This window comes from Sceloporus undulatus, chromosome 6, assembly GCF_019175285.1.
Source record: "Sceloporus undulatus isolate JIND9_A2432 ecotype Alabama chromosome 6, SceUnd_v1.1, whole genome shotgun sequence".
Taxonomy (NCBI): Eukaryota; Metazoa; Chordata; class Lepidosauria; order Squamata; family Phrynosomatidae; genus Sceloporus; species Sceloporus undulatus.
The window spans coordinates 167,251,331-167,277,651 of NC_056527.1; the positions used below are offsets into that span (position 1 = coordinate 167,251,331).

A 26,321-nucleotide genomic window follows, 5' to 3' on the forward strand; every position below is an offset into this window, starting at 1 on the left:
CCAGTAGAAAGGTGGTGTGTAAGTAAACCTGACTTGCTTTGTAAAATTCATGACATGGCTAGTGGCTTCCATTCTGGTGAATCCATGCTGGTTTTAATCTTGACTAGTCAAGGCATTCAGTTTAGTGGGGAGAAGTGTCTAGTTAGTTCCTTTACAGTTCATACTTATGTTTAGAGTGGATTTAATGCTCCTTTGATTCAGAAACCACCACTCACCCATACAAAGTTGTGAACTGAATGGCATCCCCATTGAACTCAATGGGACATAGGATTGCACCTTTAGACAATGCAGCCAATTGCCTGGACCACAGGAATCATGAATTGAAATTATTACTCCAGGCTAGACTAGAAACCTTCTTTAGGTTAGGGGAGTCAACAAAATAAACCTTCAGATCTTCTTGAAGCAAAACTCCACTGCTAGTTCCAATTGCTATATCTGCTGCAGAATTGGGGAGACTGGGAGGGTATATATATTCTTTGCACCAGCAAACCCCCCCCCCCCCGAGGTCATGGTTTTGCATCATTAACGCACTGATGTCCTTTATTTAAAGGGTGCATTTTTGGTGGGGAGGAAGACTAACTGTCTTTGCAAGACTACCAAAGATTTCATTCATAAAACACCACTGCAGGTGCATGAGGCTTCTTCTGTACCTTGTTGGTTAGTTTCAGCTCTGGATCAGATTTAATGAGCTCCCAATTCCCATAACCATGCTCATAAATTCCCAGCAGCAAATGGGTGTCATCCTCCAAGCCCCATTCGACATCGAAATGGGCTGCTTTGGCTCGGCAGGTCAGGCAAAACCTGTACATTTGACCAAAGAGGAGAAAGATAAGGCATTGCCCCTTTTCCATATTGAAGCTTTTCTCCTAAAGCCAAGAACCTATTGGAGAAAGTCTCCCAAACTCACTTGGCTCTCTCCTCCGAGTCGGCAGGAATTGTCTGGTGAAGCATTGCAAACTCTTCTTCATGTTGAATAATGGCTTTGACATTCACCGGGACGCCAGAGATCTTGATGGTGGGACCTTTTCTCTTTCCCGGTCCTTTGTCTGGAGAACATTAGTAAAAGAAAAAGTCTAAAAACAGCCTAACAAACAAATACAGTTATATCTCAGCAAAAGAAAGTAAAAATCTTGATAGAAGATTTATCAGCTAGAACTCTCCTCATGCATATAGCCTTTTAACAGGTTTCCTAGTGGTCAAGTTGATGGTATTTTTTTCCTGCAATCCCATTCTTCTTGGAATTTGCTGTCCTTTGCTGCTTTGGGGCAAAGCAAATGCCCCATGCAGCCCTACTGAGCTTTTAGTGCAGCCCCCCCCTCCACATAAATATGGAAGACACCCTTCCCCAGAGGCTTCTAGAGAGCACAATTTGCCATTTTTTATTCCTTCTCAAAATTTTAGGGTGGGTAGAGGAGGGGTTAGAGGTCTGCAATCCTCCATGGTCCAAATAAGAGCATCCTCAGGTATTGCAAATGTGCAAACTGCAATACCACAGGTAAATATTTTGCATCCATAGCTTTTTGTGGGTTTTTCAGGCTATGTGGCCATGTTCTAGAAGAGTTTATTCTAGAACATGGCCACATAGCCCTAAAAACCCACAAAAAACTATGGATGCCGGCCATGAAAGCCTTCGACTTCACATTTTGCATACAATTCTGTTGGTTGAAAAATCCCAACTTAGTTGGCACAAAGGCATCACTGTGGAACCTCAAAGCTCATTTAATGAACCATCCTGTAAATTAAAAATGGTCTTGGGGAGGTTGCTCCAAACCTCTGCCCCAGAGACCTCCAGACCCTATTCCACCAGCAGGCTGAAGGAGCACAGGTGCTTTGCTTACTTTCCGCAGGGTTCTCTTTCAGCTGCTCTTCATACTCCTGCATGGCCGAAACACAACTGTTGTGAAGAAGCTCCCCCAAACGTTTTAGATCTGCCACCGACTTGTCCACCAGCTCAGCATCTCGGGCGACGGACTCGAGACTGGAGATGGGAAAGGAAACAACAAGGATGCTTAGCACCCTAGGATGGGGCACTGAGTAGTCCTACCACCTGTAGCTTGTCCATGTAGGCTTATCTGCCTCTAAAAAATTCCTAAGTAAGCAACGACCATTACAAGAAAGTCAAAACTCCCACCCTCAATGCTTGGATGTTGCACCTCTGGTAACTAAAAGGTTGCTTCCAATTTCTTCTAAAAACCCACCATCTGTAAACTGCCAAGTCCTGTTTTTTTTTTTTTTTTGGGGGGGGGGGTTGAATAGAAATAAAGGTGACAATGACTATAGTAGATTCAATAGCATCAGCAGCAGTTGTTAATGAAACCAGATTCCCAGCATCTCCCTGAAAACCCAAAGGCACTTACCGCTCCAAGGGGACTCCAAACTTCTTATAGGCCTTAATAAACCTGTGGGATTGAAACAAAAAGGTGGCAAGAGCTATCAGAGATTTCCACCAAACAGAGGCATCCCATGGAACTGGGACTGTCAGTTTAACCAACATTTAGAAAACCCAGCCATAAAACTCTTAAAGCCTCCCTAAACTGCAAATCCTAGGTTTCTATAGGCTGTTGTGGAATACAGTACTATTATCTAGGGGCAGTGTTAATGGGCAACCCTAAGTTACACAACTGTGGCAAAAGCCAGTCTTGAATATTACCATTTTCCAATTCCCATCCATCTACTCCCCAGCTGTAGTTCTTGTTGTTGTTTTCCTTCAAGACATTTCTGATTTAGGATGACCCTACAGACAAGGTTTCACAAGGTTTCCTTGATACGTTTCTTCAGAAGTGGTTTGGCATTGCCATCCTCTGAAGCTGAGAGAGTGTGACTTGCCCAAGGTCGCCAAATGGGTTTCATGACTCAGTAGGGGTTTGAACCCTGGTCTCCAGAGTCATAGTCCAACACTCAGACCACTGTGCCACATTAACTGTAGTGCTAGGACAGTATGAAGCCATGGCTAGTGAGGTTAGACTGACCCATCAGTTGTCTCATCATCCATCGTCTTGTCTTCTAAGATAAGATGGAGTAAACTGTAGCCTTGCAGAAATTATTGGACTGCAACTCCCAGCTGTTGTCTTATAAACTGATATAATGATGGCTGGGTTACATCTGCCAAGAATATACTATGGGGTGATCTACAGCCACCTTAGAATTTTATCACATCACATACTAAAGAGGTGCTTTGAGGCTTCTTGTTAGTATTATTGTATATTTCATTAAGAGACTGAATTACAGATACACTGGAGCCTATCAAAGATGCTGGAAACGGGGAGAAATAAAGAAGCTACCCCCTCTGTCAGGGATTTAGTACCTGGATTTAGTACCAACCTCCTGATTTCGGCATCTGTGAATCCTTCCACCATGTCCTTTCGGACACTCCTGGGCCGCCCTCGGCGCTTCGGCCTCTTATCATCATCTGAGTCCTCTGTCTCACTCTCAGAACCAGATGACCTCTGCAGCTTCCTCTTCATTTCAATGTCCGAATCGCTGTCATTGGCCTGAGCCTGCAGGAGCCAAGACGGGTCAGCAAAATGGCTTGCAAAAGATGCTACTTCCCTGCTTAGCCTCCCCAAGTCTCCTCTGCTCCACAAGGTAAGAGAAATACCTTACATATTACCTGAGCTCATGGAATTACAATATCCTTACAATGCTGTTGTGGTGTGCCTCCAAGTCTTTTCTGACTTAGAGTGACCATAAAGTGGACCTATCATGGGGTTTTCTTGGCAAGATGTGTTCAGAGGAGGTTTGAATTGCCTTCATCTGAGGCTGAGAGAGTGTGATTTGCTCAAGATCACCCAGAGTTTCCATGGCTAAACGGGGAGTGAATCTTAGTCTCCCAGCATCCTAGTCCAACACTCAAAACACTACACCACACTGGATTGCTATTTTTGCAATGCACTCTTCAGATCCTGAAAAGAGGGCACCTGCAGGCTTGGTGGAAATTGTATTCTGGCCCTGGAAAAGCCGAATCACATTTCCATATGTTCAGTTCCCGATTTGGCTTTTGAGACTTTTGCATCCCATCTGCAGTCCTGCAAAGCTGTCGTGAATTGTACCTTTTTCGCAGAGCTGCGGATTCTGGGGAGCATGTATATCTCCTCCAGCTCCTTCTGCCGCTCCTCTTCCTCCACTTTCTTCCTCTGTTCTTCGGGGATGATATCATCCCAGTCCTTTTGAGATCTCTCCTCCAGCTCAGCTTCTTCTTCCTCCATTGTGGCAAAGTTAGCCACCTGTATATGTATGTATGTCAGAGAGAGAAACAGAATGGGGAGAAAAGTGATCCATTATTTTGTTCCTTGGCACCATTTTCACAGCATATTTCAGACACTTTCACCCCAGAATTGAGGAATGCACATTTTTTGGGTCCAAAAATAAGCCTCCAAATGCCCCCTATGGACAATGGGAAGCATCTCTGGTATGTTTTGGGGCATGGGTGGGGCATTTTAGGTGCAAAATAGACCCTTTCCCCAACAGGTAATGAGCTAAGCTGAGTTCAAGATCACTTGCTGTAGGCATTATTTGGAGTATGAGTGAGCTTTTGGGTAGTCCTATGGCACTCAGGGACTTAAAACTGTCCTCCAAACTTGAGACAGTTGCCCACCCCTCTGACACAGCTGCAATGCTGTGCTCTCAATCACATCCTTTCTTCCTTATATCTGTACCTTAAACTGAGACAGAAGCTCATCTGTTGCACTGGTGGACACTTCATTCTCTCGCGTCTCAGCCAAACGTAGGATTTCCTCAATGTCCATTTCCTAATAGTGTTGGAAAAATGGAAAGTAACGATCAAAGAGAAATACAGACAGAAACTAAGCAAAAGGAAACAACCTAGAGTTGTGGAATTCGGAACAAAGGAGAAAGAACTTAGGAGGATAGATGATAAATCTGGACAGAGAACCATTAGGGTTGGTCTACCTGTGGCTCAGATTCTTCCCCTTCTGCTTCCTTGAAGAGGTCTTCAGCCCCAAACTTCAAGATGGCTGTCAGCTCCTCCTTGTTGAAAGGGTTTGAGCTGCAGGGAAACAAAGAGAAAGGAATGTTTGGCGTTAAAGGAAGATTCTCACTTGAGAACAGGTGGATCACATTCAGAGTCTTCCTCCTACTTCTTTGAGGAGTAGGACTAAGCAAATGTCATCTGCCTTGGTCCCTCTAATGGAAGATGTCCCTATTCAGCGTCTGGTCCTCCCTGCTCTTGTTGTTGTTGCGTGCCTTCAAGACATTTCCAAATTATGGCAACCCTAAGGTGACCCTATCACAGGGTTTTCTTGGCAAAATTTGTTCAGAGGGAGGTTTCCTTTACCTCTGGGACGGAGGGAGTAGGACTTGCCCAAGTTCACCCAGTGGGTTTCCATGGCCAAGCAGGGATTTGAACTCTGGTCTTCAGAGTCGTAGTCAAACACTCAAACCATTACACCATGCAGGTGCTATAGAAACTATATGTTTTCGATCTCCCCCTCAGCCTTGTATTAAAATATTTTAACCATTCACTGAGATCACCACATATTCCACAAAGCCCTACTTTTGGCATCTTGTGGTAGAGTGGCATAAACCTGGGCTCCTAATGGTGCAGACTTCTACCAGAGTTCTACATGCTTGCCATCTGCTAAGTATAGAGACACTTGCCACCAGAAGGCTGGCCAGCAAGGGATGAACATTTCCAAATTCCCTTCTTTCCTTCCCTTCCTAATTAATTATTTCTCCTTCTTCTATGGGAGCAGAGAGGCAGATAAGTTCAGTAGAGCTACAGGAGACCTGGAACTCCCTTTCAAAGTTATTAAATTTACTTAGATCTTACTTACATTCAAATCAAATAGGAATGTTCCACTTTTGGTCCCATCCTCCACAGACAGAGAAAGGGGTGCTCTTTGAGGATACCAAAGACAGACTTGCTACTGTGTGTCTGCAATCCCTCACAACATCTTTGGCCCCTTTCTTTCCCTCTTCAGTGCCTTACTTGGTTCTGCCAGAGCTGTTGTCCAGAACAGTCCGGCCTGTGGTGTCCATGCGCTGTATCACCAGATGATCCAGCACCATCTTCTTCTTGGCTCTTTCAATGATCTCCTCTTCCACTGTCCCCTTTGTAACCAAGCGGTAGATGTTCACCTGTTGGGAGAAAAGGGGTCAAACATGGATCAGATCCAAAGTTTGCAAAAGAGCCTTTGTTGGACTCCATTTCCCACAATCCCCCCAGCCAGCATGTCTCTAATTGCTGGGGGATTCTGAGAACTGGGGTCCACAAAAGGGAATGTTTCTCAGCTCTGTGTATGTTACACATTATTGTTTCTTGCAGGTAGTAGCATCACGGGGTGTTACCCTGTGAAGTAACTCATGCTGTCACCCCCAGGTTGCCTGGCACACACTCCAGCCAGGTTGCCTCTGCCACGGCAGGGTGCTACTTCTACTTTGCAGACTTTTCTGAGTCTGGCACAGCTGCTGGGTGAGCAGGAAAAGGAGGCAACTCACTTTCCTGCCTGGCCAGTAGCATCTTATTCCCACCAGCAACCATAGCTGATGATCCCAAAGGTGCCCTGCCTGGCAGAGGGGCCAGCTGGGGAGTCTTGGGGACAGACAGGAGTGACCACTCCACTGCGTGTTCATTCCCTTCTTAGGTGTCACTTGGTGCAGTGCATATCCCTGCACCCCCCTAGTTAAGCTCCTACTTGCAGATTGATGTTGTGTGCCTTCAAGTTGTTTCCAACTTAAGGAAAGGTGTGCCATAGCATTACCCTGATAAGGCAGAAGATTCTGGGATATGCTTCTCCACTTCTGTGCTGCTTCACTGGGTCCTCTAATATATTGCTGCTGCTTCTTGAGTTGCTTGTCTACTTTGGGCATGACTGATCCCATCTTGCCAATTGCTTCAAAGACTCAAGAAATGAATTTTAATTTTCCAACTTTTCAAATCTTTTTAACCAGAGATGCCCCTTTGGACTCAACGCTGGACCTTCCTCACATTAAACATGTGCTCTACAATTGAGACGTAACCCTACCAAGCCCATGGGTCTCTTGGGGGTGTCATATAAACACTGGGGTCTTCTCCCCATATATATATATCTTCTGCAAATATATTTTATTATCTGTGCACAACTCTTTTTTTGTACAGTATGGACAGAGACTTGCAGACCTTAAGGCAGAGTGTAATTCTATAAGATGGTAGCATTCTCATCCAAATCTCTCATTTAGTGAGACTGAGACTATACCATTCCTCACCTGCTTCTTCTGCCCGATCCGGTGAGCCCGCGCCTGAGCCTGCAAGTCATTCTGAGGGTTCCAGTCTGAATCGAAGATCACCACGGTGTCAGCAGACGCCAGGTTGATGCCCAGGCCACCGGCTCGTGTGGACAGCAGGAAACAGAAGTCCTGAGCAGGTGACAAAATTTTAAGAAGGACATGAGCAACTTGGAGCAGGTTCAGAGAAGGGCAACAGAGATCATAAGTGGAACGGAGAACAAAATGTAAGAGGAAAGGTTGAAGACGTTGAAAGACTTCACCTTGGTGAAGAGAAGACTCAGGGGTGACCTGGTTACACTTTTGAAATATCTAAAGAGCTGTCAAAGGGAAGAGGGCACAGGTTTGTTCTCTGCTGCCCCAGATGGTTGGAACATGCCTAACAGTTTTAAGCTATAAGGAGGTAGATTTTGACTGAACATTAGAAAGAACTTCTTGGTACTAAGAATAGTTGGCCAATGGAACCAAATCCCTAGAGAAGTGATGGGGTCTCTTTTGCTGGATGTCTTCAAAAAGAGACTGGATAGTTACCTAGTGGGGTTGCTCCAGAGATCCTGCATTCAGCAGGGAGTTGGATTAGATGGCCCATGAGGTCCCTTCCAAATATATGATTCTAAGACTCTAAAAGGGCAAGAGGTTAATACAAGGATGGGCAACCCCTGAGGGTCTTCTGAAGGTTTCTATTTTAGAAAGTCTAATTCAGAAACATGAATTGATTCAACATTCACCTGTGGTTTCTTTTAAAATGGCTGTTTCTGGATTGAACCAGCAATATAGGTAGCAATATAGTTATTAAATGGCAAACTGGTCCACCTCGCTGGCTATATGGGGGGACTATTATTTCCCTCCTTAGTTTAGCAGCTGTAAGAAGACAAACTATGCTGTCTAGGGGATAGTTTGTAATCCAAACAAGAAGTTGATTTCCTCAAGCTCTGCTCCTGTCCCTTTGCAACCTCCACTTGCTAAGCCCACGTCTGCACAGACCACCGTACCTCTGAGCCCTCGGCGTTAAAGTGATCCAGCGCCTGCTTTCGGATCTCGCCTTTGATTGAGCCGTCCAGCCGCTGTGAAGAACAAGGGCAGCTGGGTAAAAGGATGCCATGGGACTGTTGCACCCAAACATACAGAGACCCCCGTCACCCACCCAAGGCACTGCTGAAGCTCAGCCACTAACTCAAACCCCATGCCCAGCTCCCTCTCTGGCTTGGAGCAAGGCGACACCTTTAAAAATAACAGCGGGTTTAAAAATAACCTTGTTGCCACAGGGGATGGTGCATGAGCTGCATCAGCAAGACACCGACCGGGTGACTCCACGGCTCCCGTTACAAGCCCAGAGCCAGGGGGTTGTTTGGTGAACAGAGAACTTATCAAAAAGGGGAGGAAACAGGGAGTAAGGAAAAACACAGCAGTGCCTTCCTCTGTCAGAAGAGGAGCAGTGGATCTACTCCAGGTTTTAATTGTACAATTTGGTGTAGGGCAGGCTAAGGTGGTGATGGTGGGGATTCTGGGAACTGCGGTCCAAATGTATCATTTCCCCAAGCTTGACAGTGAAAGCAGCCTCAGAACAGTGACTACTGTGGGTCCTCTAATTCACTGGGGTTAGGGGTGCAGGACCCATGAAAGTGGGGAAAAACACAAATAAAAATATATTAATTTTTATCTGAGAAAACATCTCTCTGGGAATCTCTAGGTCCTCGAGTTTCAACTTCTGACAGTCACTCTGAAGGACCTAGAGATTTCTAGAGACAACATATTAATCAAATCCATGAATAATCAAATCTGAAAAAGTCAAAGCTGCAAATGTGGAGGGCCAACCGTAAGCCTCTTGCATCTGTAAGACCTTTTTAAATGGTTTAGATAGTTGAATTGTGTTTTCAGATAATACACATATTACTGATGTTTTTGTACATATTTTAATCTGCAGGAGTTTTAATATTTTATAAGCAACCTTGAATCCCAGTATTGGAGAAAAGATGGGACATAAATGGATAAAATAACAACAACATAGAGCAACATCTCAGCATTCTGGGATTCTGCCAGGCATCCATTCATTTGTGCTCCCAGGCTTTTCCCCTTTGAGCTGTTACCTTCTCAGAATTCACTTTTCCCCCTGCATATTGCAAATTGGAGCTCACATATTTGTTAGGTACCCATTTTTGGCTGGATAAACCTCTCCTCTCCTCACGCAGCTTCCATGGCTGAACCTCAGTTAAGAACATCCTCTGAGTGCCCCCAGCTTCTAGTCACCCAGACCAGCCTGCTCTGCTCTGCCCCAGATCCTCACCTGGAAAGGGTAGTGCTTGATGGCCAAGTACTCCGCCAGGATGTCCAGCATCCGCACCATCTGGGAGAAGATGAGGACTCGGTTGCCCCGTTCCCGCAGTCTGCTCAGCAGTTTGTCCAAGAGGATGAGCTTCCCGCTGCTCCTGATAAGAGACTGGATGAAGAACAATTTGTCAATCCTGGGTTCAAATCTCACCACTTCTTGTCATTTCATAAGCGGCTAAGGGAAATCCAACTCTCTACCAACTTGTTCCCACCTCCAGCTGCAAAATTAGGGGACAATAATCTTGGCTTGCCTCACAGGATGGTTGGGCAGATTACAACTAACATTTGTACATATTTTACCTATTAGTGCTTTAATCTCCCTTATCCAGAATTCCAAAATATTCCAACACTTGTTTCAAGGCTGGGAGACCTGGAGACACCTTTCCTTTTGGATGGTTCAGTGTACTCAAGTTTTGTTTCATGCACAAAGTTATTATAAATATTGTATAAAATTACATTTGGGCTATGTGTATAAGGTGTATATGCAACATAAATGCAATTTGCATTCGACTCAGGTGCCATCTCCAATGTCTCATATTTAAGCAAACATTCCAAAATAAATAATAAACCAGAAATCCAAAACACTTCTAGTCCCAAGCATTTCGGATAAGGGAGACTCAACCTGTAGCTGAAATGTGGGCAACCTCCTTCTCTCCCGATACCCTCTTATCCCTATTCAACCCCAGTTTCCCCCAACTTTTGCCACTCACCAAGAGCATCTCCTGGCTGTTCTCCCTCTCATTCTCTTCAGGGGACTTGATCAGATAGCAGTGGTTGCAGCACTTTTTCAGCTCCATCACTATGTTCAAGAAACCGGAAGTGCTGCCGCGGGTCCCCTTGGAAAGTGCTTTGTAGTTCCTTGTTAAAATCCACCTGCAGGGCAGGCAGAAAGGAAAGACATTGGTTAAGGTTCATCCAGATCCCATAATTAGTTTGCTTGAGTTTGACGATACTTGGGGAGGCTTTCTCTTGGTCCCATCACAGTTGTAAGCACATTTGGGAAAGATGAGAAGTCAAGAAAATGAATATGCTGACTTCCTCCCATGACAGAATACAAAGTGAATTACAACACAGATTAAAACAGAAGGACAGGTTGAGTCTCCCTTATCCAAAACGCTTGGGACCAGTCACTCATTCATAGGGTCATCATAAGTAGAGGATGCCATGACAAACAACAACAAGTGCATCCTCAGGTTTCCAGCCACACTTTCCCAAGGCACCTACTTGTAATACTGCTTCTGGAGGGCAGACATCTCTACCCGGAGGATTTGCTCCACTTTGGCAGGAAGAGACTTCTCCACATCTTTCTTCACCCTGCGCAGGAGGAACGGCTCCAGGACTTTGTGTAGGCTCTGGTACCCATTCTCTCGCCCCTTCCCATGATCATCTTCAAAGTCTTCCCACAATTCAAACCTGAGGGCAAAAAGGGACAAGATAGATGAGCAAACAAGATTCTGAACTTCTTCACAGAATCATAGTATCATAGAGTTGGAAGGGGCTCACTCACACACATACACACACACATTTCTAGACTAAAGTAGACCAACATCCTCTAAAGAACTACAACCTTCAATGCAGATTTCATTTGGGACTCTTTTCATCTTCTACTCAGGAATGAGCTCAGGTGCTCTATGCAAAATCCCTAATGCTCTACAACTGACCAAATCAAACACTGCTAGGTCCAACAACCCCTTTTCCATCCCAAACAGCTATCAGGCTTTGGAAAGTCTTCTTAGTTCATCTCACCTCCATTCTCAGCTCCCAAATAATGTCTTTGCACAGGGGCAAGACCTGTTTGTGTGATGCACTGGAAAATAACAGTTGTTGGACATTTCACCTAGCACTGTCCTATTTTCAAGCTGAACATTGCAGCCTTAAGATCTAACAGGGTTTTTTTTCCCCTTGAAAGATAAATCATCCAGCATACAACAAACTGAATACCACTCCTTGACCCTGTGGTTGATCTCTTCTCCTTTTTAAATGGGAAATGTCAGAGACTGGACTTATGGGTTTCTGTATGCAAATCATATGCTTTAGCTCAACGGCATGGCTCTTTTTTTTTTTTTTTTTTGCACAACTCACCTCCTTCCAAACTCTCACACTGCTTATAATCTTCCTCTATCTACCCACCAGCTTTGCCCTTGTTTTAGGGCCATTTGCTATTCCCTGTGCAGAGTAAGGAGGCTTACTTCTCAGGCATGATAAAATGCAGCAGGGACCAGAGCTCTTTGAGGGAATTCTGAAGAGGCGTCCCTGTGATGAGCAGCCGGTGGTTGGACTTGAAGTCGATCAATGTCTTGTACAGCAAGGAATCGTCGTTCTTCAAGCGGTGGGCTTCATCCACGCCAAGGAAGGCCCAGTTAATGCTCCCTAGAACAGTCTGGAATAGGAGAAATCAAACACATATTGCTCAAGTAACCATTACATTTTCTCATATTACTTTCTACCCGGTCCTTTTTAAATTGGAAATGTCAGATCTGAACTTATGGGTTTCTGTATGCAAACCATATGCTTTAGCTCAAAGGTATGGCTCTTTTCTTTTGCAGACAGCTGAAGCACTATCTCTAATCCCATTACTAGAGAGTCCCTGAAAATCTTCACACAACCACCCAGGTTTCAGCATCACATTCTAGATTCTCATCATCAATGGCCTGTGAAGTTGTGCACCTTCCCCACTCCTGCTCCTTTGCCCACAATATATACCTTGTCCTTCAGAAGAATCTCATACGTCGTGATGAGGACATTGAATTTCAGGCGTTTGGTCTGAGCATGGACCCACTCATACTCACGGATCTAAGAAAGAAACACACCATTCACAAATTAGCTTGGTCTACAATCAGCCTTAGACTGCAACTACTATGATCCCCAAACAGCATGGTCAATTTTTTATTCTTTTGCACAGAAATCAAAATGCACAATATGTAACTGAGCCTCTTTTCTATCTTTTTCTCTCCTAAAAATGGGATTGGGTTGGGGAAGAGAGAGAGATAAAGTCATTAGTTCTCCAGAGTGGCTACATCTTATTTTGGCCAGCGAGGAGAACGGAGAACTGGGGCCAAGAGGAATATCAGAAGCTACCTTCAAAGCTTGGAAAAGTTAAGTTGTTTAGAGTGGACATAGTAAAGCCAACTTGGCAGGAAACCTCTGGGAGTCCAAAGCTGTTGGAGGTTCAACTAAGAGTCACCTGGATGCAAAGCATGTACTTGGCCTCTCTATAATGGTTCGTCTCCTAAACCAGAGATGGGCAACTGTGGCCTTCCAGATGTTGTTAGACTGGGATTCCCAGCAGTCTTAGTCAACATAACCAACAGTGAGGAACAACATCTGGAGAGCTAGCCCTGCCATAAAATTTACATGAAATCTCCCCAGGGTCCCATAGCATCCCTATCTCACACTCTTCTGCTCCCAATCATGGGAAAAGGACATTTGTGCAAACCCAGGGAAAAACCCAGGTTTAATGGTGTAGCAATATTCAAAATTCCAGTTTGCATTCCCAAATGCCAGATGCATTGACAACTAGTACATAAATAATTATCCAACCACTTATTTTAGTCTATGTTTTTATCATTTTTTGGGCAACATATTACATATTCTCAATGGCCTCACCCCCAAATTAAATCCACTACCTCCCTCTATTATCTTACAAAAGGTCTCTCTTAAGACTTTCCTTTTTCAGTCTACCTTTGCTTAAAATGAACTTTTGTTTTATAGGCGGAGATGTCCACCGGTTGAGTCTCGCTTATTCGGAACTCCAAAATCCAAAACGTTTTTCATGGGCTAATATAGGGGCACCTTTGCTTTCTGATATTTTAGTGTACACACCTAGATATCCTGTGTTATAGAAAGAGGTAGTAGGTACCTCCTTTTGCAACAAGCCCCAAAAGTAGATAAACTGGTTTAATTAGAAGTTACACTGTCATGTTAAATCAATGGGATTCTAGCCATAAAGTTCCATAGACTTTGTGAGATGCAGTTCAACATACTCACAGCCCAATCCTGAACAGAAATCATGAACAGAAATCATGTTAGAAAAGCTACAGTTGCAAAATACAGTTGGCCCTCCATTTTCGCAGGGGATCCATTCTGCCCCCCCCCCCCGAAAACAGAGGCTTGCGTTTATTCAAACCCCATAGGCTTGAATGGAGTGTGCTCCAGTGCAAGCAGTAAGGGCGCATGCACCAAACATGAACGCCATTGCAAATACAGGAGGTCACCCCTCCACATATATTCACGGGCACGGATGTGAGATCTGCGCATTAGGAGTGATGACTGTATAATCCCCCAAGTTCCCCAGTTTTATGGGTGGAAGAGCTTTCTTTTCAGCTGTAGTGCCACAAAACAACACTTCCAAGCTCTGGTTACACTCCTAACAGCAAAGTCATAAAACCCACCCAAAGAGGCGGCCATTTTGCATGGTTCCGTTACCCAGCTTCCTCGGCTCTAGCTTACGCACAGCGTTCCTGCTCATCTGATCTCCTATGTACACGACCACGTTTATCTCGGGGCCCCAGATCTCAAACTCCCTCTGCCACGAGGTCAGCGTCGACAAGGGGACCACGATCAGGAAGGGGCCAAAGAGCTGATGCTGATGGAAGAGGTAAGAGAGGAAAGAGATCGTCTGGATGGTCTTCCCCAAGCCCATCTCATCGGCAAGGATGACGCTGTTGTTCCTGAAAAGACAGCGCCCCACAAAAGGAAAGGAAAAATCAATAATGCCTTTATTAACCACATCCTAAGACTCAACCTGTTTTGTACAGGTTGAGTCTTCCCTTATCCAAAATGCTTGGGACCAGAAGTGTTTGGGATTTCAGAGTTTTTCGGATTTTGGAATATCTGCATCTACATCATGAGATGTCTTGGAGATGGGACCCAAGTTGAAACGTGAAATTTATTTATGTTTAATATATACCTTATACTCATAGCCTGAAAGAAATTTTATACACAATATCTTTGATCATTTTGGGATACCTGACCACTGACAACCACAGACAGGCGGGTCCTATCTACAATTTCTCAAGTTATTCCATCAAGTTTACCCAGGTTCCCTTTCTGTCCTCTCCAGGTTTAAAGAACAAATAAAGAATTGCAACATCGAAAGGACTTAGTTTGATGGCTATACAGTCAGCCCTACTTATCCACAGATATTTTTATTCATGAATTCAAGAAACCATGGCTTGAAAATATTTTTTTTTAAAACAAATATACATTCCAAACAGCAAATCTTGATTTTCCATCTTAGATAAGGGACACACCATTTCACTATGCCATTACATTTAATGGGACTCAAGCATCCACGGATTTTGTTATCCACAGAGAGTCCTGGAACCAAACCCCACTGTTCACTTTTGGTGCTTTGCGCATGTCCAGGTTATGCCATAACATCTCTTGTGGGTGCAATGGACTAAGACATATAGGAGGCATGGGGCCATTTCACACATTTCCATCCTCTCCCAATACAGCATTTTAGGTCAAGGAGAGCCTTTATATATATAGCAGGAAGCTTGCCAGAAGTTACTTGTAAAATGATCCTGGCAGGACAAAAACAATGACCAGGGAATGTGGGGGCATTTGGAGACTAATATATCCCCCCTAGCTTCCCACAGTTGCCCAGTCTTTCTTCTGTGATGTTAGGACCAGATGTGTCTTGGATTTTTACAGATTTTGGAATGTTTGCATATACAAATATTGGACACAGGCGCCTTCCTTTGACTCACTTGCACCATGAGTGCGCCAGCCAATTCAGGCCTTCCAGCTGATAGTCACGGAGTTCCAGGTTCTCCCCACCGATATAAGAAGGTTGTTTCTTCAAAGCCACAAACCGAGGCCTCTGTTTCAGCACCTGGAATCATAAGAAGATGGTGACGATGATACTGATAATTATTATTATTCTTACTCGCCTCTCCCCATGGATCGTGGCAAGGAACAACAACAACTAAGCAATGCACGGCATCAATTAAAACACATTAATTAAAACACAACAAGGATGGCATCATCCTTATTATCCTTCTGACGCCAAGTAAAGAGGTTCCTTTGCAGGCACGCCTATTAAGCGGAGAAGGACTGGGCTTTTAATGCTGGGCTACCCAAATTTTAACGGTCCGTATTTTAATATATTATATTTTAATTTATAATTGTTTTAATCTTTAAAATTGTTTAATTGGTTTTTTTAATTGTATATTTACATATTTTGATATTTTGTATTGGTTTTTAAATTGTGTTGTTTTATACTTGAGTCTTTATATTGGGAGAAAGGCAGGAGAAAGGCATTTCAAGACAGAGCTGGCAAACCTTGCAATCCCGTGTGGGCATGGTTTTGGAGTTGTTCCGACTGTTGAAGCTGTCGATGCAATGCTGGAATTTCTTGCTAATCAGGGCTTCATCTTCCCAGCTACAGTCTGCGTAGGAGAGCCCCATCCACTTGCAAAGGTATTCGGGCTCATTGGAGGAAGAGGAGGATTTGCGGTTGTGAACTACAAATGGGGAAGGAAAGACAAAAATACATTCCCAGAGTCACATAACTGTACAGGTGGAAAGGACTCCCAAGGACCATCTAATACAACCTGCTGCTGGTGAAGGAAACCCATAGCTAACGTATCACTGACCAATGGCAAGGCGCATGACAGAGGCACGATGATGCTCAAGGAACAGTCTGCCACAGTGTGGCTAAGGGGTCAAGCCTTGAAGGCAGAACACTGCAGAGTCCAACTCTTCTTCTTTCATTTTCTTCCACTTTCCTCTGCCATCCCCAAATGGCTCACATAGAGTTCCCAGTCACTTAGGGAGACTGAGCAAAAGCTTTCTGATTCTTAGAATCATACCAATCATACCTTTCCTTACATCGTATTATTGCAGCAAAGCCAATCCAAGTGTTTAAGAAGGGGGCCTTACCTAGAAATTCAGAGCCAGGTGTTGCCGATTTGCTCGTCTTCACAGCTAGGCATCAAGGACAAGGAGAGCATCCATATATAAATAAGATAAGAGAGATTTAGTGTCTCGGGTGGAGAAAACATCAAATGCATTCTGTGGCTTTCAATGTGGATCTGAAGAAGCAATAGCCATGACAACTTCTATTTTGTTGTGGCACTTTGTTTTGTCTTTTAAAGATAGCAGTTGGCGTTCAGTTGTTCGTCCCAGAGCAAACCTAACTTATGGAATCGTTGACTTCTATTTAGTCAATGGTTCTCCTCTAGCAGGGAGTGAGAACAAGATATAGGCCAACATTGCGACACCTGATTGAGGTAAGAAGTGCCAAATCTACCAATTCCTGTAGCGATACAAGATGTTCAGCCTCCCTATCTTCCCATTAGGACTCCCAAAATGATGTTTTAAAAAACATCAATTGATCGAATGTGTTGGTCTTTAATGTAATAGAGCCATAACTTTATTAATTGTTGGGGTTTTTTTTTTGGGGGGGGGGATGCAGTAGTCTTGTTTAAAAATACTGTACATATACAGTAGGTCCTTGGTATCTGCTGGGTTTTGATTCCAAGGACACTCCATAGATAGCAAAATCTGTGGATACATCTTTGGTTATGTCTATCAGATAGGTCTATGCTTTCCCAAACAAGAAATCCCAGGATTTTGTAGGATGGAGTCATGGTAGTTAAAGTGGTGTCAAACTGCTTTAATTATGCAATGTAGATATACCCCTCGTTTCTCATATGCCACAACCAGACAGGTATGGGTTTAAACTGGTCATGTCTTCCTAGGCAAAAGCAGGTTGCTGTACTCACCAATCACTCTTTCCACTATCTGGTATTGCTTGTTCAGCTCAGCAGCCAGCTCTTGTTGGCAGTTATAGTACTCTACATCTTCTGGGGACACCTTTGACAGCCTATACACGAAAAGAGACAGGTAAAAGCCCTTTGTGGACATAATGCCAAGAGGTGTAGGGGAGGGATGGCAAATGCCAGGGGCTGAGGGGCTTCTCTGGGCCTTGGAGGCCCTCGAAGAACCACATTTCCTGGCCGCATTCCAATGTTATGCAAAACTCTCCTATGAGGCAAGGGAGATGTGTAGGCAATTGTACCATTGCTTGATTTCATCCTCTTTCTTTTTGAAGTTCTCCAGCTTCTTCAGGCCTTTCACCTTCTGCTGCTGGAGGGAGTCCTCACTCTCCCAGGTGCTGTGGATATATGACCAGCCTTTCCATTTGATCAGATACTGGGCCTCCCCTTCTTCCTTCTCAGGGTCAAAGTCGGCACAAGGGTCGCCATTGGCTTCTGTCGCGTAGACGGTGGTGGAAGCCCCAGTGACTGCAAAGAGAGAACATGCGCAAGTTGAGCGTTCCTTATCTGGAATTTCAAAATACTCCACAATCCAAAATTGTCCACAAGTGTAGCTGAGATAATGACACCTTTGCTTTATGATGGGTTTATGATAGCATTTCGGATAAGGGAGACTCAACTTGTATTAAACTTAAGCAGTCTTCCAGCCACTTTTCCTTCTGGATACTCCATCCATCTAGCCTCCACATACACACACATTTAGACACAGCTCCCTACAACACTAACAAGAACTGCAGTATTAACATATGGGGAAAGTCAGTATCACAATGGTAGTATTAAAAAGCTATTGATGTAGGTAGCTTTGATATGCAAAACTGTTAATCTCTAGAGCAGGGGTGAGCAACTGTGTAGGAACCAGGGGCCAATTTCCCCCACTTCCCAATTCCCTCCGACACACAGAGGCTGCACCCCACAGAGCAAGCCCAAATATCTCCATCTTTTTCTGCACCCCCTCTGAAAATAGCAATAAGATGTCCCTTCCCATCACCATTTTGAGAGAGACTGAAGAGGAAAATTGAAGTATCTAGGGGTAGTACAGGTTTCTAGGGTGCTGCTCAGGGAACATTTTTGCATATTTTCACACACTTGCAGGACTCTCTGCATGGTTTGGGGTCAAAAATTGCCCAAACACATGGGCTTTTTAAAATGGGGAAACTGTTGGGACACAATAGCGGGGTTCAGGTAGCTCATAAGCTCCATGTTGCCCACCTTTATAATAAGGGTTTGCGTAGGTTTCAAAGTCTCTCCCTGGATTACAACTGAATACAACAAAATCCACAAAGGAGCTGTGCCTTTATTGGGCAGCCAAAATGCACAAAACATATCATGCAAGCTTTCGAAACGCCACTGTCTTCTTCATCAGGAAAAAGTTATTCAAAAAGTCATACAGGAGGAAGAAAAAGTGATGGGTGTTGGAGTCACAGGCATAGTTGTCTCTGCTGTAGTTCAGTTGGTTTGGAGGGAATCTCGGTGCAAGCTCAGGCCATTCCCCTTCTCAGTCACGTAAAATTGTAAAACTTAAACTCCATTAGCAGCAGTCAAGTAACTCCACTTTGGATCCAGGGTGCTGTTATCCCTTGCGAAGCCATGGTCCCTTTCTTCCAACTGGTTTTGACAAATGCCACAAAGGCGAGATGGACCAACGCTCTGATCAAGTGAGAAGGCAGCCCCAGATAGCCACATGAGCACTCACCCCCTTTTTTGCCAATCCTCACATCCAACACTTTCTCAATCGTTTCGCTGTTATCCTGCTGCTCTTCGGCTCCTTCTCCAGTCATCTCTATCAAGTCATCGGAGTCCGTCTCAAAGTCGTCGTCCTCTTTGTAACTATTCGAAGGGCCAAGGAGCAGAAAGGACAGGTAAGGCTCTTTCTTCAATCTCAGGCAAATTCATACAAAAGAACATTCCTTACATATAGCCAAAATATGAAATACGACTCCTCAAGGAGCATCTACACTGCAGAAGTAATGCAAGCTGACTCGCTTTAACAGCCGTAGCTCAATGCTATGTAATACTGGGATTTGTAGTTTGCAGAGATATTTAGCCTTCTCTGTCAGAGTTCTGTTGCTACAACAAACTATAAACCCCAAGATTCTGCAGCACAGAGCCATGGCAGTTAAAATGGTGTCAAACTGCATAATAATAATAACAACAACAACAACAACAACAATAACAATAATAATATCAACTTCCTTCACTCAGTCTCAAAGGTGCTACAAGATCGCTTCACATACTGATCCAGACTAACAGTTACACTACAGAAAGACATCTGTAATATAACTTAGCTGTGGCTTTGTAATTGCAAAAAGGGATGAGCTGCACATAAGTAGGAATTTGCAACCATAGACTTCCCAGCTCTGTTCCTCCTTAACATGAGGGACTCCAGCCACCTTTACCTGACATTTTTGGCCGCTCGCCTGCGAGTCTGCCTTTTGGGCGCTTCATCATCGTCATCATCATCCTCCTCCTCAGAGGACTCTGTTTTCCTCCGCCTCTTTCCGCGCTGGGGCTTAAGGACCTTCTTTGCAATGGTTCTGCCCACTGCTCTAAAATAAGCATCAGACAGAAAGAGATAATCCATGGGGTGCAAGCAGTGAGGCTGCACTTGTGGGAAGAAACTTGCAGAGCAGGATAGAAAAGAACGTGGCAAATTCACTTTCTTTGGACTATACAGAACCACTCAATTATCGGCCATGCTGGCTGAAGGATTTAACAAGATGTGCTCCATAGAGACAGTGTGGTCTAGTGGTTTGAGTGTTGGACTACAACTCTGGGGACCAGGGTTCGATTCCCAGCTTGGCCATGCTCCCAGACTCAGGGGAAGGCAATGGCAAACCACCTCTGAAAAACAAATCTTGCCAAGAAAACCCCAAGATATGATCCCCTTAGGTTTGCCATAAATTGCAAATGACCTGAAGGCACAAAACAACAACAGTGTCCAAGAAACTACTTTCTCCAAGCTCTTTCATTTACCGGAGGTAGAAGAGGGAGATTATACTCCAAACAAACTGTGTGTTGAAGCCATTTATGAAGTTGGGCTGCATCCAACCTTTAACCACACTACGCTTTTGGGGAAGAGATAATCTCATAGGATTAAAAAGAGCCTAGTGCTTCTCAAGCTATCTGGTGTGAGGGACTGGCCATTATTATTTTTCTCAATGTTCAACATACTCACAGCCCAATCCTGAACAGAAATCATGAACAGAAATCATGTTAGAAAAGCTACAGTTGCAAAATACAGTTGGCCCTCCATTTTCGCAGGGGATCCATTCTGCCCCCCCCCCCCCCCCCCCCCCCCGAAAACAGAGGCTTGCATCACTCCAACAAGAACCACTTGGAATAGCAATGAGTTACAGTATCTGATGTTCCTCTTGGGCTCCTGAACAGCATATGGGAATTTAGCCAGCAAAACATCTACCAAAGTTTACAGTGCTGAGTATCTCTGAGTCCAGATGCACTTCAAAAGCCCAGGAGCAAGGCCCCAAGAAGGCCCAGGAGAGTCGGCGAGTTTTTGGCAGAGAGCAGCTCCAGTTCCATCTCACCTTCTTAGGACAGGTCTCCTGGCTCTGACCTTCTTCTGCTCAGGTTCGCTCTCTGCGCTAGTCCCTTGTTCCTGGCGATCTTCATCTTCAGCATCATCACTGGAGCCGTCCCTCTTCCATTTATCTCTAGAGATGTAAACAGAAAAGCCAAATTGAATGCGTCTCCTCCTCCTCTTCCTTCTTATTAATTATTATTATTACAAGTTGAGTCTCCCTCAATAACTTTATTGGGCCAACCAAGAGGTGCAATTAAAAAAAAACCTTTCATTAATAACCCGAATCTTCTTTGGAAACAAAGAGGCATAATCCTGAAAGCTTACATTTTTTTCATTTGCTTCTGGCCTCTTCTTTTGGGACTCTCGCCCTCAGATTCACTATTTCCCTGAAATGAAAAGAGAGAAGAAGAGAAAGTGGCAAATCATCCCATTCAATGCCCTTGGACACACAGTTGGGTGCAATTTCATTTCACACTTAACACCGGAAAAGCAACACTATGCCATACAGACACAAAACAATAAGACAATACTTGTCATCCCATCACTAGGCAGAAAATTATCCTTTGGTTGGCACCACCATTACTCTCAACTCAGAAGGATTTTTTAAGAGACAGTCCACAATTAGCAACAATGCACTAAAGAGTTTTACCTAGTAAAAACTGATCCAGGAGTAGAAGTGTTGGCCGTTTAGCAAAGTACAATAATATCCAAAATCCACAAAACAGTGATACCTTTACTGGACCAACCAAATGCAAACAAAGGTTATACATGTTGCAAGCTTCCGAACCTTCAATGGCTTCTTCATTAGGCAAAGTTGGCAAAACTGAGTAATAGCCAATATCCTTTAATTCTGCTGGCATCCAAGTTTTCACCAACAGGTAGAAGCAGGAGGAATTCGTAATAGTAGCAGTAGTAGCAGAGTAGTAGCAACAATTATTACTATCGCTATAGATATTTGTATTTGTATCCCATTTCCCCCCAAAACCCAGACACAAGGCACCTTGAGAGCAATAGGGTACAATGTCCTGAGTGTCGAACAAAGGTCCCAAGGGACCAGGATTCAAATCCCCACTCAAACATGGAAACCCAGTGGGTGACCTAGGGCCAGGGATATACCATTAAGCTGAAAGCAAATGTCCTCTGACTAAATCTCACCAAGAAATCATTCTGACCAAGTCATCGTAAGTGAACTGGCAAAACCACCTCTGACTATTCCTTGCCTAAGGAAACCTATGATATTTATAGGTACACCACAAGTTGATAGGCGACTTGAAGGTATGCATGCGTGCATACACATATACACAAACACACAAACAAACAATCTAGGTTGTCAAACAGTGGCAACATTTTTCAGCAGGCCATAGAACGTTAGGTAAAAAAAATGAAGGGTGAAATCTCCCTATTCAACCCTCAAAGCAGTTTAGTTCGTCAGAGACCACCATGCCCCCGTTCCGGGGAAATGTTCAGATTTGTTTGGAGCAATGATCTGGGTTGCAAGAGTCATAAGAAAGAAAGAAGATAAACTGGATGCAGGAGTGAAGACAAGGGCAGAAATTCACATTTGGGGCAGAGAGGTCGAATGAAAAAGGCCTTGCTGAATTCAAAGGTTTAAGGCAACCTCTCTCTCTGTCAGGCAGAACTTCAAAAAGTAGTATTTTTGGACTGCAATGCCAAAATCTGACAGAAAAGCCAATAATGTTTCCAAACTCAGCTTTCCAATTCCTTCATTGCCAGGTACTGGTCTTGCAATGAGGAACAGTCAAAATCTATGGCATGCAGGGCTGACAAACAGAAGTAGAACAAGTTTGTGTCTTACCTAAACATAACATACAAGTATTAATTTCATTTAACCTAGCCACGCGTTTCTCTGTCCAACGATCAGATTGTCCACATTCACAAATTACATGATGCACACAATTCTATCTTTATCAAGGACCCAAAAGTAATGAAATTTTCAAAAGCATCTTGTTTTCCTATAGAAGGAAAGGCTTTCCAACTCTCAAACATGGCACATTCCTTACAATAAAGCATACCTACTATCCCTAAAAGGGACAAGCTTTCAGGCCCTCAAAAAAGGGACATCCTTTATAATAAGGGACACATGACAACCACCTCCTTACAGACTTTTGTTTTCCCCATATGTTTGCTTTTTGAAGTATGGCTTTTCAACCAAATCCAGCCATACCCCATATATCCTCCAATTGTTCTGATTTGACAGGGACAGTCCCATTTAATCCTTTGCCATCCCACTTTTTCAGCTGCTCTTAAAATGTCCCGGTTTCTCACTCTTCCTCCCACCTTTCCCCTTTGTCCTCAGCTTACCTCAATTTCTGCAAACTCAAGTTTTGGACTCAATGAACTTATCAGGAAGGAAAATAAGAGGAGACAGCAGAGTCCTGCCCTTTGGGGACCTGTGGTTCCATGACATTTGGTTTTGTTTCCATTTTGTACATTCAGCCCTTTGTATCCACAGATTCTGCATCCGCAGATTCAACTATCCACAGCTTCAATTTTTTTAAAAATACTGAAAGCAAACCTTGCTGTTTGCCATTTCATATAAAGGACACCATTTTAATATGCCACGGATTTTGGTATCCATCGGGGATACCATTCTGGAACCAAACTCCAAGGCATACCAAGGGCTCACTGTAATACAAGAATTCACCAGCCTATATAGCCAGTGATTTTCCCAGGCTCTCACTCATATCTATTATGACCCAGGAAGATACTGTTTTTTGTATAAGCTGAAATATTCACCCAGAGAAATTCCTCCATTAAGCTACAAAATTCGGTGGAGTCTATATTAAAAATATAAAGAGAGAACTCCCAGATCTGCCCTAAAATGCTATTTATCTGAAATACCAATAGCAGTATCCATTCACTGGAATTCTGCATCAGTTAGCAAGACCTTTGTAAAACTTTGCTTTGTTGGGGTGGGTTTTTACCATCTTGGGATGGGTTTGGAAATGCTACATATTTGGACAACAGCTCCCAGAATCCCCCAGCTTGTGCGCGGTTGTCCTAAAAATGTCACTCTTCCAAACCTTAGTATGCAAAGGTATCTTTAGCACCTTTGAGACTGAGTAAAAGAGGTTGTAGCCTAAGCTTTTGTAGACTTGGTCTACTTCCATTTTCCTGCATCTGAGCAAGTAAACCAAGTCTACAAAAGCTTAGGCTGCAATCTCTTTTGCTCAGTTCGTCTCAAAGGTGCTACAAAATCCCTTCGCATACTGATATTCCAGAATAACACCGCTAGGTCTCCGAACTCCTTTCCGGACTTTGCTTCCTTTTCAGAAGTGAAACAAGTATTCCTTTTTGGTTTTTACAATATTGTGTGGTATAGCCAAGTTTATTCTTTAAGTATTTTTTTAAAAAGGAAACACAAAATTGCATCTGCAGTAGGTAATATAACCAATTTGAAAGAGGTTATTAAGGGGAAACCGGCCCAACCTTTCGCAAAACCACATAATATTGTAAAACAAAAAAGGATAGGACTTACCTGAGTCCCTAGAGCGGAGATCTGGTTTGGGTGTGACAGTGCATGCTGGGCCATCATTAGAGAAAGAGGTATGCCAGGGAATCTGGTATATGCAGTACTTGCAAAAAAGGAAAACAAAAGCCGGCGTCATTGGTGCGCTCGTACCTGTGCGATGTGACCCTTTGGGCCACTCTTCGGTGAGTGCGACACCTGTGGACTGCAAACCCTTTACAGGGGAAGGCAATGGCAAACCTCCACTGAATAATCCTTGCCAAGAATTCCCCATGAGAGGTTTGCCTTAGGGTTGCCGTAAGCCAAAAACGACTTGGAGGCACACAACAACAGCACAAAGGGGACATTCAGGGAAGTAAATGTGTCCAGTTAGGGTCCATTCACACTACACAATTATAGCACTAGTATTTCAATTGCCATTGTTCCATCCTGTGGAATATCCAAGGGTTTGTGGTTTGGTGACGCTGCACAACCAGTTACTGTATCATAGAGGCCACTGGGTCTAAGCCTACATTTAATGCAGTACCACCAACTAGAGCATTCCCAGCCTCTTCTTGAAGATGTCCCCCAGAGAAAGAGATCCCACCATCTTTCTATGCAATGGGTTCCATTCCAGAACCACTCTGTCAAGAAGTTCCTTCTAATGGTTTAAACTTTCTGTAACTTAAGGTCATTAGGGGTCCTACCCTCAAGGGCAGAAGAGACAGCCCTTGGGGTATTTAAAGAGTGTGATCATGCCACCCCTCCGTCTTCTCTTCACTAAGCAGAACATATCTAGCTCCTTCAACCTCTCCTTATAGGTTTCCCTCCCCATTGCTTTTACCATGCCTGTTGCCCTTCTCTGAACCTGCTCAAATTTGTCTATATCCTTAAAATGAGGTGTCCAGAGCTGAACACAGAAATACAGAGGATGCCTGACCAGCAGTGACTACGTAGTCCCTTGACATAGACCAGTAGGACCATGGTGTCCCTAGACATGGTTCTATTAACGCAAGCTAAAATGTTATTTAACACTGCAGTGTGGTGTAAGGGTTTGAGCACTGGACAATGATTCTGGAGACAAGGATTTGAATCCCAGCTTGGCCATAGAAACCCACTGGGTGACCATGGCCAAGTCACAATCTCTCAGCCTCAGAAGATGGCAATGGCGAACCCACTCTGAACAAATCTTGCCAAGAAAACTCCACGATACGGTCGCCTTAGGGTTGCCATAAGTCAGAACTGACTTGAAGGCACACAGCAACAAGAACAAAGTATTATTTTGCCTTCTTTGGTGAACTCTTTATGGTAGAAAAAGAAAGAAAAGGACTCCACCTTGAATGTTGTTTTTTTTTTTCCTGACAGTGAATATATGACCATAACCAGGATACCAACAAACCCTGGTTATGTCTTATGTCAAGAGTATTGTCCACTTGTACCATGGAGCAAAACAAAACCATCGTACAGAAGAGCTTCTTGGACAGCCAAGGGTCATAAACACTCTAAATTTTGAAGCAAAATGTTCAAGTATGGGTGCCTGACGCTAGGCACCTAAATCCATATATAGGCACCCAAGCATAAATGGACCCATTTGGAGAGGACTCCTGCAAGGAGGAGCGGGTGCCGCTTATCTTTTTAGGTGCTTGAATATAAATTTAGGTGCCTACCTTTGGACTTCCAACTTTGACATTTTCAGTCTGATTCTGAACTTTCCTGGGCCTCATTTTCTCCATCTGTAAAAAACAGAAGGGAAAACCAATGCTTATATCCTTCTTCGAAATTGGCAGAGTGGGAATTATGTGATGGAAAGAGAGCAAGGAATATGAACCGATAAAGTTAAAAGAGAAACAAAAATGAAGCCACTCACAAAAAAATACAGCAAAGAAAAAGTGGTGAGTTCAGTTGCCACTCTGCCTTTAAAAATGACTTGATGGAAGGATGGGAGACAAGAAGAGAAATGCCTTGGAGAACTAATGAC

The 26,321-nt window shown here is 43.8% G+C and overlaps 1 protein-coding gene across 6 annotated transcripts in view; it reads right to left on the minus strand.

The window, feature by feature from the left end:
- CHD2 (chromodomain helicase DNA binding protein 2) overlaps positions 1-26,321 on the minus strand; it is a 50,846-nt gene that overhangs the window by 8,651 nt on the left and 15,874 nt on the right. For 3 of the 6 annotated variants that reach the window (XM_042472576.1, XM_042472577.1, XM_042472575.1), the window contains 26 exons: positions 21,199-21,260; positions 20,879-21,004; positions 19,733-19,882; positions 19,030-19,163; positions 17,579-17,804; positions 17,283-17,383; positions 16,438-16,482; positions 15,838-16,019; positions 15,264-15,388; positions 14,003-14,219; positions 12,253-12,342; positions 11,739-11,929; positions 10,774-10,962; positions 10,260-10,422; positions 9,506-9,658; positions 8,214-8,285; positions 7,204-7,353; positions 5,948-6,096; positions 4,909-5,005; positions 4,656-4,748; positions 4,050-4,223; positions 3,322-3,497; positions 2,358-2,399; positions 1,839-1,978; positions 908-1,046; positions 651-801 (listed from right to left, as the gene is read on the minus strand). In XM_042472576.1, the coding sequence (XP_042328510.1) occupies positions 651-801; positions 908-1,046; positions 1,839-1,978; positions 2,358-2,399; positions 3,322-3,497; positions 4,050-4,223; positions 4,656-4,748; positions 4,909-5,005; positions 5,948-6,096; positions 7,204-7,353; positions 8,214-8,285; positions 9,506-9,658; positions 10,260-10,422; positions 10,774-10,962; positions 11,739-11,929; positions 12,253-12,342; positions 14,003-14,219; positions 15,264-15,388; positions 15,838-16,019; positions 16,438-16,482; positions 17,283-17,383; positions 17,579-17,804; positions 19,030-19,163; positions 19,733-19,882; positions 20,879-21,004; positions 21,199-21,260 (3,537 nt within the window). Of the gene's footprint in view, positions 1-650; positions 802-907; positions 1,047-1,838; positions 1,979-2,357; positions 2,400-3,321; positions 3,498-4,049; positions 4,224-4,655; positions 4,749-4,908; positions 5,006-5,947; positions 6,097-7,203; positions 7,354-8,213; positions 8,286-9,505; positions 9,659-10,259; positions 10,423-10,773; positions 10,963-11,738; positions 11,930-12,252; positions 12,343-14,002; positions 14,220-15,263; positions 15,389-15,837; positions 16,020-16,437; positions 16,483-17,282; positions 17,384-17,578; positions 17,805-19,029; positions 19,164-19,732; positions 19,883-20,878; positions 21,005-21,198; positions 21,261-24,373; positions 24,471-26,010; positions 26,077-26,321 lie in introns of those variants that run through there. The other 3 variants (XM_042472573.1, XM_042472572.1, XM_042472578.1) reach the window with 2 other exon arrangements.